The 17,585-nt window shown below is 41.9% G+C and overlaps 3 protein-coding genes across 3 annotated transcripts in view; all 3 read left to right on the top strand.

Annotated features, from left to right (window-relative positions):
- The window catches only part of LOC138767776 (oocyte zinc finger protein XlCOF6-like), an 83,914-nt gene that overhangs the window by 12,997 nt on the left and 53,332 nt on the right, over positions 1-17,585 (top strand). The gene's annotated exons all lie outside the window — the stretch shown is intronic.
- Positions 777-2,695, top strand: LOC138768046 (gastrula zinc finger protein XlCGF66.1-like). Its single transcript, XM_069946053.1, has 5 exons — positions 777-866; positions 1,708-1,839; positions 1,948-2,121; positions 2,213-2,336; positions 2,688-2,695. Exons 2-5 carry the CDS (start codon positions 1,762-1,764, stop codon positions 2,693-2,695), a joined length of 384 nt encoding a protein of 127 aa, XP_069802154.1. The 5' UTR covers positions 777-866; positions 1,708-1,761.
- Positions 2,444-17,585, top strand: part of LOC138767778 (oocyte zinc finger protein XlCOF6-like) — a 28,927-nt gene continuing 13,785 nt past the window's right edge. Inside the window, exons 1-3 of the mRNA XM_069945552.1 lie at positions 2,444-2,540; positions 2,688-2,769; positions 8,271-9,110. Coding sequence (XP_069801653.1) covers positions 2,730-2,769; positions 8,271-9,110 — 880 coding nt within the window. The 5' untranslated portion in view covers positions 2,444-2,540; positions 2,688-2,729. The remainder of the gene's footprint in view (positions 2,541-2,687; positions 2,770-8,270; positions 9,111-17,585) is intronic.

The raw sequence follows: 17,585 nt of genomic DNA, 5'->3' as shown, positions 1-17,585 counted from the left end.
GTCCGTAGTGTGAACGGGCCCTAACACTGGATAACCCCTTTAAGGTGACTCTGCCCACACACCTGCGCCTGAGCAACAAAGTAGTATTGCTACTGCAAAGGTGTGTATCCTGTGTGTGACCCATGTCTGTTTCCTGATCTCGGTTCTGCCTGACCCTTTGTTCCTCGTTGATCCTTGTGTGTATGACCCGACCTGTTGACGCTGCCTTCTCTGGTTATAGCCATTCCGCAAGCTCACTCAGCTCTGCTACACCAGACACTGTGAACTATAGCAGCTATCCAGTTCTGCAACCTGTCTGCAACCTGGACTCTGCTGCATCAGTGCATTGGGTTATAGCAGAATTTGCACGATAACGATCGAATTCGAACGATAATCGTACGTGTAAACGCAGCGACAAGTGAGAAATCGTTCATTTTGATCTTTCAACATGTTCTCAAATCATCGTTGATCGTTCGCAAGAAATTCGCAGATCGTTCCGTGTAAACATTCTTTCAACGATTTCACCTATGTGTGAGATAGGCTTAAGCGTTCGCAAAACGATTTTTCCGTACGATGTATCGTTCCGTCTAAATGCTGATCATTATAAAAAAAACATTGTTCATTCAAAATCGTTAATCTTGCGATCGGGCGAATTATCGCTTCGTGTAAAGCCACCATAAGAGTGACAGGAAGAGGTCTGGGTGTACTGGGCGGAGTCTGGGGCCGGGATGGGAGGACTGGGTGGAGCTCAGAGTGATGATTGCGTCCTTGGCCCTAGGCATGCTGGGTATGGTGGGAGAGGAAGCAGGAAGAGGACCATGTAAAGCATGTAGTGTGCAGTACACAGAGCTGTAACATCACTGGAGGAAGAGGAGGATGAGAGACAGGTACATGGCGAAACCTCACAGCCTATAACTCTACCAGCAGCGACAGCTCAATAGCAGCAACACAGGCAAGCTACAATCCAACCAGCACCGACATATACACAGCATACAGCACACTGCTGGTTATTACATTACAGCTCAATATATATATATATATATATATATATATATATACAGCACTTATCCTGCTACATCACATATATATGTATATTACACACATCTCTGCTGTATACACTGCTGGTTATTACTGTACATCACAGCTCAATATATATACATCACTTATCCTGCTACATCATATGTATATTACCCCCATCTCTGCTGTATACACTGCTGGTTATTACATCACAGCTCAATATATATACAGCACTTATCCTGCTACATCACATATATATGTATATTACACACATCTCTGCTGTATACACTGCTGGTTATTACATCACAGCTAAATATATATATATATATACAGCACTTATCCTGCTACATCCAGACTACACATCCACAGCTCTACCCCCAGCACATTACACCCTCATCTCTGCTGTATACACTGCTGGTTATTACATCACAGCTAATGGCTTATTACAGGACACACAGAGCAGCCTGCAGCTCCTTATCTACAGTCTGCTGCATATATATATATATATATATATATATATATATATATATATATACAAACTCATCTCTGCTACATGTACATGCACAGAACACGCGCACAGCTCAGCTTTAAGCACATTGTAGTTGTCTCAGGTGTTATTCTTCCTATACATCACTGAACCAGTCTTTTATAATTTACAAAAAGCAAGATGCAGGATGGGGTTTACCCACAATCCTTTGTGTTTTCTCACAGCTACAGATTTTCTTTAAAAGAATATAGAACTTTTCTCCGGTGACCCCCCCAAGGATGGAGAAGGAGAGAGAGCAGATGGCGGGAGGGATATTAGACCTCACCCTAGAGATCATCTACTGGATAACTGGAGAGGTGAGAGTCTCACATGACGTCCCTTGTATCTCTAGTAATAAAGCAGGTAAATGACTGGAGGGGAAGGATTGTTAGACTCTCTGTAGTGATCAGTGTCACCATACACAGGATTACACAGTAGTGAAGAAGGGGTCTGGTGAGTGTGTGACGCCCCCTGGTGTCAGGTCAGGAGGCTGGAGCAGGACCCAGAGCCCCATCACCGAGCCTCCACCTCAGTCACTGATACATGAGCAGAAGATTCTAGAACTTACCTCCAGGATGACTGAGCTGCTGACTGGAGAGGTGAGCAATGCTGCTGGGAATGCTGGGACATTATACAATAACACCAAGGGGTGAGGGGTCTGGAGGATAATTGTATCATTGTCTGTGTCAGGTTCCTATAAGGTGTCAGGATGTCTCTGTCTATTTCTCCATGGAGGAGTGGGAGTATATAGAAGGACACAAGGATCTGTACAAGGATGTCATGATGGAGGATCAGCAGTCCCCCACATCACCAGGTAAGAGGAGAGGAAACACTAGGGTTATGGATCTCCTGGATCCCCCATCATGTGATCATTACATATATACAATGTATTCAGTCACTGTAATTATTTCCTATAGAAGGATCCAGCAGTAGAAATCCACCAGAGAGATGTCGCCGTCCTCTATATCCCCAGGATTGTAAAGAGGAGGAGGAGGAAGATATAACACTGGATGATCAGGTATATCATTGTGGACATGGTCATTACTGCAGCCTCATCTAGAATACACGTCAGTTTTGGACACCTTGATCTTGTCTGGAATTTTTTACCTTTTACTTTGCATAAAGTTGACTAAGGTTCCTTTTTGTATTTTTGTTTTATTCTTAGCTCCATAATGTGGGACTTGTGCAGGGAAGTTATGGAGGAACAATGCATGGACAGGACGAGAACATATCCGTGTTTGAGAATGGTGAGATTTTATTTTGCAGGTTAAAATGATGCGATCAGCCAACAAACACTGGTCACTGGCCTTATTACACAGCATGCAATAGCCTATTCAGCCAATTAGACAAAGCGATTTTAACGATAAACAATTGCAAACTAGAGCTTTGGGAAATAACCTGAAATTTCCAATCATTTACTCCTTTTGATCCTGCCAAAAGAACGAAGAATGTGTACATTTAGTGAACCATTAACCCCTTAAGGACAGAGCCTGAAATGGCCTTAATGACAGAGACAAATTTTATGAATATGACCAGTGTCACTTTATTCATTAATAACTTCGGGATGCTTTTACCTATCCGGCTGATTCTGAGATTGTTTTCTCGTGACATATTGTACTTTACATATCTGATAAATTGGAGTCGATACTCATAATGAATCTTTATGAAAAAAAAACAAATAACGTGAAAAAATGCATTTTTCCAACTTTGAAACTTTTTTTGCTTATACAGAAAGTGGTTATACCACATAAATTATATATTAAATAGCATTAGCAACATGTCTACTTTATGTTGGCGGCATTTATTAAACGATCTTTCATTTTTTTTAGACAATAGGGAGCTTAAAACATTAGCAGCAAATTTCAAAATTTTCAGTAAAATTTCAAAATCAGATATTTTTAGGGACCTGTTCAGGTTTAGGGTACAAACCCACACACCGTATACACAGCAGATACGCAACAAATACGCAGCAAATACGCAGCAGATTTGTTGGTACAGATTTGATGCTGTGTTCAGTTATTTAGATCTAATCTGCTGCGTATTTGCTGCGTGTTTGCTGCGTATTTGCTGCGTATCGCAGCAGTAAATACGCTGCTTATACGGTGTGTGGGTTTATACCCTTAAAGTGTATTTGAGGGGCCTGTATGTTAGAAAGCCCCACAAAGCACCCCATTTCAGAAACTGCACCCCCCACACTCTGCAAAAGCATATCCAGAAAGTTTTTTTAACCCTTTAGGGGAGCTAAGTGTGTAAGAAATTTGAAAATTTTAATTTTCTGTGCAGAGATTTTATTGTAATCCAATATTTTTCATAATTATAAACCTATTACCAGAGAAATGCACCCCAATACTGATTGCTCCGTTTCTGCAGTTTATAGAAATACCCCATATGTGGCCCTATTGCGCTATTGTGACGCAACCACAAGCCTCAGATATAAAGGAGTGCCTAGTGAATTTCAACGCCTCCGTTATATTTGGTCATTTTTGACTGTACCACTTCAGGTTGGCAGAGGCTCTGGGGTGCCAAAACCTAAAAAACACCCCTAAAGGGACACCATTTAGAAAACTACACCCCTCAAAGAATGTAACAAGGGGTGCGGTGAGCATCTGGACCCCACAGGTGCTTCACAGATTTTCAGAACAATATGGCGTGAAAAAAGAAAAAAAGACACAAAATGTGTAGCGCAGTTTCTCCTGAGTACGGAAATACCCCACATGTGGCGATAAAGTGCCAAGGGGGCGCAGGACGAGCCTCCAAAGGGAAGAAGCGCCAATTGGCTTTTGGAAGCTGAATTTCACTGGAAAGGATTTCAAGGGCCATGTCGCATTTACAGAGCCCTCGTGCTGCCAAGACACTGGAAACCCCCCACAAGTGACCCCATTCTGGAAACTACACCCCTCAAGGAATCTAACAAGGGGTGCAGTGAGCATATGGACCCCACTGGTGACGGGCACAAATGTGGAACAATGTGACGTGAAAGGGAATATTTTCATTTTTTCACTTTCACGTCACAAATGTGCCCGTCATCAAGGGGTCAATATCCTCACTGCACCCCTTGTTAGATTCCTTGAGGGGTGTAGTTTCCAGAATGGGGTCACTTGTGGGGGGTTTCCAGTGTTTTGGCAGCACGAGGGCTCTGTAAATGCGACATGGCGTTCATCATCCATTCTAGCCAAATCCAAAATCCAAATGGCGCTCCTTCCCTTCGGAGGCTTGCCCTGCGCCCACATGGCGCTTTATGTCCACATGTGGGGTATTTACGGACTCAGGGGGAATTGCTCTACACATTTTGTTTTTTTTTTTCCTCTTTTAACCCCTTGTGAAAATGATAAATTCAAGGCTAAACCAACATTATAGTGTAAAAAATTTAATATTTCATTTTTACGCCACATTGTTCCACATTTGTGCCCGTCACCAGTGGGGTCCATATGCTTACTACACCCCTTGTTACATTCCCTGAGGGGTGTAGTTTCCATAATGGGGTCACTTGTGGGGGGTTTCAACTGTCTTGGCAACACAGGGGCCTTTTGAATGCAACATGGCCCCTCGAAATCCATTCCATCCAAATCTAGCCTTCAAAAACCAAATGGCGCTCCTTCCCATTGGAGGCTTACCCTGCACCCGCATGGCGTTTTATGTCCACATGTGGGGTATTTCTGTACTCAGGGGAAATTGCGCTACACATTTAGGTTTTTTTTTTATCTTTTAGCCCCTTGTGAAAATGAAAAAATCATGACAAGATTAATGATTTAGAGTAAAAATGTTACAAAAATTACACTAAATGTTGGTCTAGCCTTGATTTTTTCCATTTCCACAAGGGGTTAAAAAAGAAAATGAACACAAAACGTGTAGGGTAGTTTCCCCTGAGTACGAAAATACCCCACATACCTAGCTGAGGGGTCCACAGCAGGTATTTACTATTTTTGTGGACTCTGATCGCTGTGCCACCGGCCCGATCGCCGTGAACAGCCAGCCGTTCACGGCGATCGGGCCGGTGGCACCGTGACCACCATCCCTTTTTACAGTAATGGCGGTCGGTGCCGTCCTCGGACAGCACCGACCGCCATTTTTTCCGGGTCATCGGGTCACCGATGACCTGAAAAGGTTCCGATCGCCGCTATTGGCTGATCTGAATTGATCAGCCAATAGCGGCGATCGTAAGCACAGGGGGTGTTAACCACCCCCCGTGCCGAGAAGCTAAGATGGCCTGTTATGATTTATAGCAGGCCATCTTCCCCGATCGCTTTGTGCGAACACACAGCGATCGGGGAAACATCGGGCGTAAATTTACGCCCTGATGCGTTAAGTACCAGGGCGCGAGGGCGTAAATTTACGCCCAATGTCATTAAGGGGTGAATGATGATTTTATGGTCAGCTCAGAAGATGTGATCAACAACACACAAATGATTTTTTGACCATTGCCTCCATACTCAAGAGACTATTATTGTTTAAATTCAAACTATATAATGATTTTTTTGCAGGATAATCACCCCCTGTAATAGGGCCCCTAGTCTATAGGTGGTATTGGGGTCTATTAGACTTCTTTTTGGATATTGGAATGTAACAGTGTTTAAGGTGTATTGTAACTGTCTTTAAAGGGCAACTCCAGCATTTTTTTTTCTTTTAAATAAACTGTTATCAGAAAGGTATATAGATTTGTAATTTCTATTAAACGATCTCAAGTCTTCCAGTACTTTTTTAGCTGCTGTATGTCATAGACATAGATATGTAAGACATACAGCAGCTGGTACTGGAAGACTTGAGATCGTTTAATAGAAGCAAATTACAAATCTCTGACACCAGTTGATTTGAAGGGAAAAAATGTTGAAGGTGCCCTTTAAGTATTGCTCTACCCTAATTATGTATATTTAATAGATGTCAAAATATATCATCTGAATCTTTAGGATAACTTGATGTAATTTATTTCAGTAGAGGGCAAATGGCCTAGGAGCGCTGAGGACATTGATAAATACAAAGAATAAGGAATAAACACTTAAGTGTTAGGCTGGGTTCACATTTCTTCCAGGGCTTCATCTGAGACTTTGTTTAGTGCCACAAAATGTAGTTGAATGGTTCATTTAAAGGTGTACTCCGGGCCAGCTGTATAATCCGTCTGTGGCCGGGGAGGGGGTGGATATAGAAGGCTTCGGTGACTTAACTACCCAGTTCCAGCGCCGTACTCCTGTCCCGCGGCTGCTTCCTGGACTGAGCTGCGGCTTAACACGTAAGGTCTCAAGGCAGCTCACCCATTCAGTGGTCGTAGCGGAGTCCCGCCTTGTCCACTGAATGGCTGAACTGCCTTGAGATGTCATGTCTCAAGCCACAGCTCAGTCCAGGAAGCGGCCGAGGGACAGGAGTACGAGGCGGTGCGATCCGGCAGCCGGCGCTGGAACCGGGGAGGTAAGTCACCGAAGCCTTCTATTTCCATCCCCTCTCCAGCCAGATACGGATTATACAGCTGGCCTGGAGTACCATTTTAATATCTGATACAAAATGATTCAGACAGACACCCAAGAAATGCCATTGACTACCATGTGAACTTAGCCTTAGATAAAAAATGCTAAATAACTCTACAAAAAAAGTGAAAACTATGATAGTTTCCTTTACACAAATAATAACTGTAAAACCGAAAGTGTTGGCCCTCTTTAAGACAGTCTGGATGTCATGGAGGAGGATGAGAAAAAGACCAATCTATCTTAAGCTTTTTTTCGCTACTGCACGTACAAAGGGAAATTTAATGATTTATTGGGATAGAAGCAGAAATTAAAACACTAACGTATACAACTGTATGGTCTGTATGGTATTCACTGACTAAATCTGGACTTTTTTTCAAGATAAATTTTATAGCTCCAGTGCATACAGAATGAAACATACCATTTACTGTATGTTTTCGCCTGCAATTTGATACTTTTTAACTGGGAAGGAGATCCCTTTTTCTCAATTTGTTAATGTATATCTTCCTCGTTGTATGACTTTCCAATGTCATCTCCACAACAGTGCACCTGAGATTGCCTCCTCCTGATCAGGGACAGGAAAAACACCAGAGTTTAAAAAAAAAAAAAAATCCCTTCCTCCTGCTGCCAGTGTTTTTCCTGTCCTGTTCAGGAGCAGGAGCTCAGAGAGGTACCGGGGGGCTAACAATGGGCTCCTGATGTGCATACTTACTGGTTGCAGACATCAGGGGGCTGACTTTCTGATCTAACGCAGGACATAATAATGATCAGGGAGGAAATCCGATCAGCTCTTTTGTCCAGTATTCCGTTCCGTTGAGGCTATTAAACTGTCCTTTTGGACTTCGGTCCTGACAAACCCCCACCAGGAGGGTATTTTCTTGGGCCAGCGATAATGCCTCAAAAAATAAGCTGTGGTTCCTCCCCTTTTATGGGCAATTCTTTCTCGGTGCTGACTTAGATATAATGCTTGAAAAGGCCTTAGATGAGAGAGGGATTTTACTGGGAAAAAATCAAATTCCAGAACTTTCCCTTTCTTAGTCAGAGACTACGTAGTCAGGTAGCCTGAATCCTAGATCACCTTACTGCAATCATTTCTTCAGTTGCATGGGCTTGTTTTCACTCAAGACCTTTTCAAAGATTGATCCTGGTAAATTGGGACAGAAAACCCCACTTTCCTAGATCAGAGACAAATTCTTCCAGGTGGTAGTTAGTGGGAAATATGTGTTAAATTATCTGTGAGTATAATTGACTGTTTTTCACAAATTATAAAATATGAATTTTGTTTCTTTTTCCAGATAAAGACAGGATAAGAGACTCAGATGAACACCTCCTTTTCTCCCCATCCTTTGAAGTAGAAAATAATCAATCACAGATTAGCAAAAGAAGAACTGTACATAAACTTATTGCAAGTTTTGAATGTGGGAACTCTTCTGTGAAGACATCTCATCTACCCATGCAAGAGAGAATTCACACAGATGAAAGACCATTGCAGTGCTCAGAATGGGGAAAATATTTTAGTAAGAAATCCCATGTAGGTAGTCATCAGATAATTCACACGGGTGAGAAGCCTTTTAAGTGTTCAGAATGTGGTAAATCTTTTCGGCAGAAATCAGTTCTTGTTAAACATCAGATAATTCACACAGGAGAGAAGCCATTTTTATGTTCCGAATGTGGAAAATGTTTCAATTATAAATCAAATCTTGTGGGACATCAAAAAATTCATACAGGAGAGAAACCATTATCATGCTCAGAATGTGGGAAATGTTTTAGTAAGAAATATGACCTTGTCAGTCATCATAGAATTCATACAGGGGAGAAGCCATTTTTATGTTCAGAATGTGGTAAATCTTTTTCTCTAAAATCAGATCTTGTTAGACATCAGAGAACTCACACAGGGGAGAAGCCATTTTCATGTACAGAATGTGGGAAATCGTTTAGTCAGAAATCAGATGTTGCTAAACATCAAAGAACTCACACAGGAATGAAGCCGTTTTTATGTTTAGAATGTGGGAAAAGTTTCAGACAGAAATCAGGTCTTTTTAAACATCAGAGAATTCACACGGGGGAAAAGCCATTTCCATGCTTAGAATGTGGAAAATGTTTTATTCAGAATTCAGATCTTCTTAGACATCAGAGTTCACACAGGAAAGAAGCTGTTTTTCAATGCTGAATAAGGGTCCTGTTACACACACAGATATCTGACCAATTTATCTGACACATTTTTGAAGCCAAAGCCAGGAACAGGCTATAAACAGAGGTCTTACAGGAAAGTCTGAGATTTCTCCTCTTTTCAAATCCATTTGTGGCTTTGGCTTCAAAATCTGTCAGATAAATTGGTCAGATACCTGTGTGTGTAAAGAGACCCTTCGTAACAAATCAACTCTTGTGGGACATCGGAGAACTAACAAGGGGAGAAGCCCTTTTCATGCTCAGAATGTTCAGAAAAGTATAACCAGCAAATGATATATTGTTGTACATCGGAGAACTTACATTAACACTTAGAGGACCCTGCCAATTTCAATTTTTGCGTTTTCATTTTTCCCTCTTTGTGCTTAAAAGGCCATAGCACTTGCATTTTTCCACCTAGAAACCCACATGAGCCCTTATTTTTTGCGTCACTAATTGTACTTTGCAATGACAGGCTGAATTTTTTCATAAAGTGCACTGCAAAACCAGAAAAAAATTCAAAGTGTGGTGAAATTAAAAAAAAAAGGCATATCTTTTATTTGGGTTTTTTTTGTTTTTACGCCGTTTGCCCTTTGGTAAAAATGACTTGTTATATATGTTCCTGAAGTCGTTACGATTACAACGATATATAACATGTATAACTTTTATTTTATCTGATGGCCTGTAAAAAATTCAAACCATTGTTAACAAATATATGTTCCTAAAAATTGCTCCATTCCCAGGCTTATAGCGCTTTTATCCTTTGGTCTATGCGGCTGTTTTTGGTGTCATTTTTTGCGCCATGATATTTTCTTTCTATCGGTACCTTGATTGCATATGCGACTTTTTGATCACTTTTTATTACAATTTTTCTGGATTTGATGCGACCAAAAATGTGCAATTTTGCATTTTGGGATTTTTTTGTGCTTACGCTATTTACCGTGCGAGATCAGTAAAGTGATTAATAGTTCGGGCGATAACGCACGCGGTGATACCAAACATGTTTATTTATTTATTTGTTTATTTTTATTTGTAACATGGGAAAAGGGGAGTGATTCTGACTTTTATTAGGGGAGGGGGCTTTTTACTAATAATAACACTTTTTTTTTAAACTTTTACACTTCTACTAGAAGTGTCCCTACGATATGGGACACTTCGGGGGCTGGCTACTTTTTGGGCACTATTGGGAGGGCTGGCTAATATGTGGGGCAGTTTTGATTGGGTTGGCTACTAAATAGGGTAATATTGGGGGAGGTTGGCTATTACATGGGATGTGGTTTAAGTTTGACACCCCTGTTCTACACCCTAACGTAAGGAAACCCCCCTGGTGTACCTCAGACCAAACTTTGGGAAGCAGCTGCGCCAGAGTTCCTGCATGGACCACAAGGTGCCACCATTAACCTCCCATCATGCCCTTCTTGCAGATACCCAGTGTCTGCCTCATTGGACTACAGACATTTGCCTCTCCCGGAGGCAGAACGCCCTGGTGTAACATGCCAGAGGTCCCTATCAGTTACAACGCTGCAGATACAGGTAGATAGATGTAGCACTGTTGTGCCACTCCTGGGTCCCATTGACGGCCACGGTCTGTCATCTTTGGCTGGAATCTGGATATGTCATGTACTTACAGATGCAACGTTACGGTCGGCTAAGTGATTGCTTCGCTAAGTCAGTCGGTGACTGGGTCACTGATTGGTTGAGTGGGCAATCACTCAGCCGGGTAGTTGACGTTGCATCTGCAATAGCTGGTACATGATGTACCTGAATACCAGCACAATTGTTACATTTTCAAGCAACAATAAATTTGTTTCTTACAACTGTACAGTCTAACAAACTGCTTCACATTAATTTCGGTAAATACTAAAAAGATCGCAGACAAAATATATTCGACCACTAAATAATCATTCATAAATACCACTACGTCACAAAAAAAGATGAAAAGACCATAAAAACTTTTATTCAACCAGAAAAACTAGGCTATTGTACACCGCAGGGTATAAATTGGCCTAGGACAGTTAGTATACTCTGGTCTGAGCCAAAGTATACCTGGGTTTAATCTGGCATGCTGGGACAGGCTTTATTTGGCCTGCTACTGTTGTGGAAGGTACTCAATCCGTACCAGACTGTTGTCTATCTGCTCCAAGTTAGGTATGCTTATATCTATATATATGCATATGCGTATGAAGAACCACTATGATGCCATGTCAAGGTAGAACTCGTTACAGAAGGTTATATAGCAGCCAGAGGTCTGAACAAAGAGGGGAGTTATATAGATAAGACACCAGGCTATTATTTGCCATGGACAGGTTCCTTATTTGCATAGTGGGTTGTATTACATAGCTCATGGATTAAGTAGTTATACACAGACTCTCTCCTTTAGGCGTTGTCCAGGATATGCGGGCCATCTTTAACAATAGAATATACAGAATTGTCTTTTTTTTCCACAACAGTCCCCCCTATGAAGACTATTCTGTCCCTATAAAAGAACCTCACCCATCTGTCCCAATGCACCGATTTCTTCTCACCAGTTACTTGACGGTTCATTCCTAGTGAATGACCCCCCCCCAATGAGTGGACTTGTGCATAGGGAGGTTAGATGTATAGACCCTCTGACTTAACTTATGGGGGTTATCTTGTGGACTTTATACTGTAGCTTGTCTCAGAGGTGTGTAGATCTTCTCATAGTTGACATCCCAATAGGTTGCAGATACAGGTTCCAGTGCCAAAATCTGCGGGCTGAGATCTTTGGTTGATGTAGTAAACCGTCTCCTGGCACACAGTATGATGAAACATGCTATAAAAACAAGGAAAAATAAAACACACACAACGGCTATCCCATAGCTCTCTGTCAACCCTTCAATCCAGCTAAAGTATGTGTCCCAAGGGTCATCTGTCCATGAATATCCTTTTAGTTCTGTTGACACGTCAGACAGTCCGTCTTAGCACCTTGGTCATACTACCATCCAGTCCCATATTACCAGCAATGTATATGCAACAAGTGTCTCCTATCATTTTACAGCCTCTTTTTTTTTTTTCTAAACCAGGAGTGTCAAGGGGCAGACAGTTCTGCAAGGCCATAATACAGGTGGGACCTAGCTGTTCTACTACACCTTAAAATGCCTCCCAGGTGTAGTTTATAAATTGCTGATTGTAATATATGTAGTTTGCTAAAATTATTATGTTAATTTGTTTTCCCTGAGACCCATTGGCATCACAACAGATGGGGGTATATTCGCCCTCCGAGCCCCTGGGACGAAGGAATATTTTAATAAACATAATTAGTAAAGACTTTAATCCCCTCCTACGGAATTATAAATAGGCCCCACCTCCCAACATCATAAGTCAAATAACACATAACAAGGGAGGGAGTCTTGTGATGCCAATGGGAAAACAATAATTTTAGCTTTCCTTGCTTTCCATTGGCATCACAATAGATGGGGAACTAGCAAGAATTATTCCGCTAGGGTGGGTTATCCAGAACAGCCGCATTGAGAACAGATCAAGCAAAGGCTGTTCTGGATGAAAAATTAGCATCCAGTCTATAATGTCTCACAAATGTGGATAATGATGACCAGGAGGCAGCCTGACAAATACTCTCTAAAGGCACAGCAGATCTTTCTGCCCAGCTGGAAGCAACCGCTCTAGTAGAGTGCGCCTTATGCTCCTACAACACCACACGCCTGCCCAGGCTAATAACAGGTATTCCACCAAAAAGAGGGCTACACCACTCATGTAATTCAAAAATACAATATTTTATTATGTAATCAAAAAATATATTAAAATTATGCACAGAACAAAGTAAAAAATTCTTCACACAGGATATATCACAGCCACATGGTTATATTTACAGGAGGATATATATACACACGAGGCCGGCTTACATCTGGGCAGTATGTGAGAAGATGAATGAGCGCTCACCGCGGCGGGTGAGCGCTTGTGCAGGGACGGGGCAGCCGGCTTACATCTGGGGTAAAAGGTAAGGGGTAATGAGACCGGGGCAGGGGAGAGACTGGCTGCTTGTTGGGGTGAGCGTCTGATCTGAAGCGCTCACCCCACTGCAGCAGCTGTAATAGGACCGGGCAGGGGGAGGGGGGACCAGCACAGGGAGAATAGAAGTCTGTTCCCTTTCTATACTTGTACATGCGGCCCCTGCTGGTGGATAGACTTGAGACGTGACGTCACTTTTTTATTAAGGAAGTAAAGCCTGCCTGATCTACTAAATTGAGGGAAATAGCAGAATACGTGCATTTCCCATAATTAGTGTATGTTAGAGATTTGTATAACTTTCTTTATGTAATAACATATTTAAAAATACATTTTGCCCGGAGTACCCCGGAGCCAAGTGTCCAAAGGAATAAGAATCTGGGCGCCTCTCTGGATCCAAATCACTCTGGGTGTTGAGAGAAACATCTTCATCTGTATGGAGTCTACGATAAATCCCAGAAACATCTTTGTTGTGGATGGAACCAGATCAGACTTTTTCTGGTTGACTAGCCACCCCAATTGCTGTCCAGGACATAGTTCAACTGAGAACCCAGGAGAGTCTGGGCCATAATCAACCAGTCGTCCAGGTAAGGAATAATCTTTCTTCCCTGCAACCTGAAAAGAACCATGACGGCTGACACCAACTTTGTGAACACAAAGGGGGCTGAGGTTATTACAAAGGGGATGACTGTGAACTGCAAATGTCTTACCTTCCCTTGGAGTCGAATCGCTATACGCAGGAATTTTCTGTGGGCTGGCAGAATAGGTATGTGGAGATACGCATCTTGGAGATCTATAGATACCATAAAGTCTCCCTCCTGAAGGATGATCTTTACGGATCTTATGTTTTCCATGCGGAATTTCTTTTTCGTCATGAAATTGTTTAGATACCTTAGATCTATAATAAGTCTCCACTTTCCGGATGGCTTCAGCATAATAAAGACTGGAGAGTATACTCCTATACCTATGTCTGACTAAAGAACGTCTTCTAAAGCCTCGACCACCAATAGATGAAGAATTTCGTCCTCCAGGACTGGATGCTTTACCGGACCTAGGTAGCGGGATACATGGAACCTTGGGGAAGGAAGAGGTAACAAAGGAAGCATGTAACCACCGCGAATAATGCTCACAATCCAAGTATCTTTAATTAGGTTTTCCCAGGCATGAAGAAAGTGAGTTAGCCCTTCTTATCCAACATCTCCTCCATAATTTTATCCAACTCAGAGCTGAATAGTCTGCCCAGCTGGAATTCTAAGTTGAAAAGCTGAAACTTAGATTTAGAGTCACCGACCCAAGGTTCTAACCAGAGGGCACGGCGACCAGCCGTAGATAAGGCCATAGTCTTGGCAGCCAATCTGGTTTCCTGTGACGCAGCGTCACAAAGAAAATCAATGGCCATATATACCTTCTTAAATGCACGAAGGACCTTGTCCCTGTTCACCCCAGACTCCAGATCCTCCTGGACTTTGGCCAACCATCTCCTGAGGCTCCTGGAAACCTCAAATGAGGAGATAGCAACTGCCCATTCTGCTGCTGCTGCAGTATATGACCTCTTAAAGGCCACTTCAACTTTTTCTGTTTTTCTGATTTTGAAGCATGGACATAGATGTCTCCCCTACTGAAATTTCCCTGGCTTTTTAGCGGGGGAGACTCCGTCCTCCAACTCCTCAGGGTGGATTTCAGCCTGAACGGCTTTATGGAGTTTATAAATGCCGTCCATCGGAAAATCCCCCTTGAAGATCTCTTTTTCGTCCTCAGACAGAGAAGATGACTCGGATGAGGAGGTGGAACCCACTTCATCAATCACCTTAAATTCTGACCCCTAGGGTAGAAAAAAAGAAAGGCTTAGCTGAGGAGAAGGAGGCTAACCCAGCCCCAAGCAAATATACTTACAGGCTGGGACACAGAAGGAGAGATGCTACGTTTAGTTCTCTTCTTCTGGCAGGAATGACGACATTCCCTGTTGGCAAAAGACTTTTCCACATAATCTTTAACCCAAATTACAACATCCTTAACATCAGGTTCCTTATTAGCTTGTGGACGACAGGAAGTACAAAGAACTGTAATACACATAATAATAACATAACCATTATGTATATAGAAAGGGAACCTTAATATTGATAGCAGACTCAGCGTACGGTATTCATAACCATCAGGAAGAGGAGTTTCAGGGTCAGTGCATGAAAAATGCTTGCGTTTAGAAGTCTTTTTCCCAGAAGGTCTAGTTTCCATAGCCAACATCTGATAAAATAAATAAGTATAATTTTAACTTAAACCAGCAGTATCTATAGTTGTAATAAGGCTAAATAGCCTGAAGAAAAAAACAGCCTAGCAGGTAATGATGATAAATGGCCACTAGATGGCAGCATAGCACAAGGAGACCATCTCCAGACTTACATTGGAAGTCGAAATCGTTTCTGAAAGGAAGGCAGGAAAGCCCACAAGCACAGAATGAAGTATAGAAGTATAACCAACTTAGGTAAGACCCCAGAAGCAGTGAAACCTGTTCTTACCTCCTCCAGGAACCCCAGATATGACGCCGAGCGCACGCTCCAGCACCTGCCTGTAACATCACAAGCGGCACCGACAGAATGACGGGGGGACGCCGATGCGTCCGGCATGATGATGCCCCCCCCCCCCCCCCCGTCGCTCGGATACCGCAGGCCTAATGGAACTCAGGGCCGGAGCACTACGTGTCACGGAGCGCAGCACAGCATAAGGGGAGACACTAAAGGAACCAGCCTGTCATCTCCCCAAGGTACCTGAAAACAAGAAAGAAAGATAAGATAAGAACAATATAATAGGAAGCAGGAGGGGCAAGGTCCCCTAGGGCTTGAAACAGAGTGAAGTGAAAAAAGACTGATGATGTTGCGAGGCAGGGCCTATTTATACTTCCGTAGGAGAGAATTAAAGTCTTTACTAATTATGTTAAAATATTCCTTCGTCCCAGGGGCGAATATCCCCCCATCTGTAGTGATGCCGATAGGACGCCAGGGAAATTGTTATTATAGGGATCAGTTATATAAATCCGTCTTTTTCCTGGTCCTGGCCTTACAGTCATTGAGCACGCCCCTTGGCACCCCTACGGCATCAATATAAACATGTGGGTCAAAACTGCCAGGGGCACTGTAGTTCAATGTTTCCAGATGTAAAATCCTAATATCATATCAACTGTTGCATTAGCAAAGACTTCCGCAGAGAAGGGTCTAGGGGTAGTGATCCCTGACAGCCTGAAAATAAGTCACCAGTGCTGTCAGGCAGTAGGGAAAGTAATGTTGGTCTGTATAGCTAGAGGTATAACCAGTAAGAAGAGGAAGAAGGTGTTAATAATAAGAAACTGAATACAAGAACAAGGGGACATAGTCTTAGATTGTTGGGGGAAAAGGTCAGAAACACAAGAAAATAGGTAAAATAGAAATACTAAAAGGGCAGAGTAGATGGACTAGATGGACTTTTCCTGCCCACAATTATCTATAGTTATACCTATTAATAGAAAAACAATGTGTAAGTATGTACAGTATACATCAATTCACAGCTTAGTTACAGCAAAAGAAATCACAGCTATTATCAATATCCAAACTAATATCTGTTTGATTCAATAAGATGTAAAATTACAGAATTTAATTATGAAAAGAATAACCAATAATCCTCATCAGATATCTGTGCTTTACACCATTCTTCTTCTTCTTTTAATCTGCTCCACTTTACCTGCTGTCATCATTATAGTATCTACATAGTGGCAGCATATCCGTCCAATCAGCTGACAGATACCAAACTAACCAAACCTTATTGTCTCATCACTCCTGTGCCTAATCCTGACTACAGATGTAGCCAACCTGCTCTAGGTCCCTAATCCTGACTACAGATGTAGCCAACCTGCTCTAGGTCCCTAATCCTGACTACAGTTTCCCTGTCTTCTTAAGTGATCAGACCTAATAAGACAAGTTCTCAACTGCATATAACAAATCTTGACTCTCAGATATGACAAGGAATTGTTTCCACTTTGACATCATGAGGGTATTGGAAAGTCACAGTAACTAACCTTAAAACGTGTCTGAAAAGTAAAAGTTGAGATGTGAGCAAATCTTATCTAATGGCGAAAGCAAAAAGTTGACATATAAACCAAAAACAGCAAAACAGATAAATGCAATAAAATCTCTACAATGTGACCTACTATGTTACTATTAGATTCATTTATAATAACCAGTCAGTGAAGCTTCACAATCTTATAGGATTCTATAAATTTCTACTTCATCTCTTTGGTCTTTTTACCTCATTTTGTATCTAGAAAATATCTTTATGATCAGATCGCACAGGTCTAATGACTGGTCACATCTCTTCCTGTAATTAATCAGATAGTGTATTACACATATTAGTAATAACAGAAATTAACAGTTCAATTATACTAATGTATTTGGATTTTACTGAATTGTCTCGTTTCACTGAGATCATCACATATT

This window comes from Dendropsophus ebraccatus, chromosome 11 (genome assembly GCF_027789765.1).
Source record: "Dendropsophus ebraccatus isolate aDenEbr1 chromosome 11, aDenEbr1.pat, whole genome shotgun sequence".
Classification (NCBI taxonomy): domain Eukaryota; kingdom Metazoa; phylum Chordata; class Amphibia; order Anura; family Hylidae; genus Dendropsophus; species Dendropsophus ebraccatus.
This window is presented reverse-complemented; position numbering and strand designations above follow the sequence as displayed.

Excerpts from the sequence above, each read along its gene's own strand:
- LOC138768046 (XM_069946053.1), top strand. The coding sequence starts at position 1,762 with ATGGAGAAGGAGAGAGAGCAGATGGCGGGAGGGATATTAGACCTCACC. Across the intron at positions 1,840-1,947 it reads TCTACTGGATAACTGGAGAG|GATTACACAGTAGTGAAGAA; the intron begins GTGAGAGTCTCA and ends CACCATACACAG. Across the intron at positions 2,122-2,212 it reads CTGAGCTGCTGACTGGAGAG|GTTCCTATAAGGTGTCAGGA; the intron begins GTGAGCAATGCT and ends TGTCTGTGTCAG.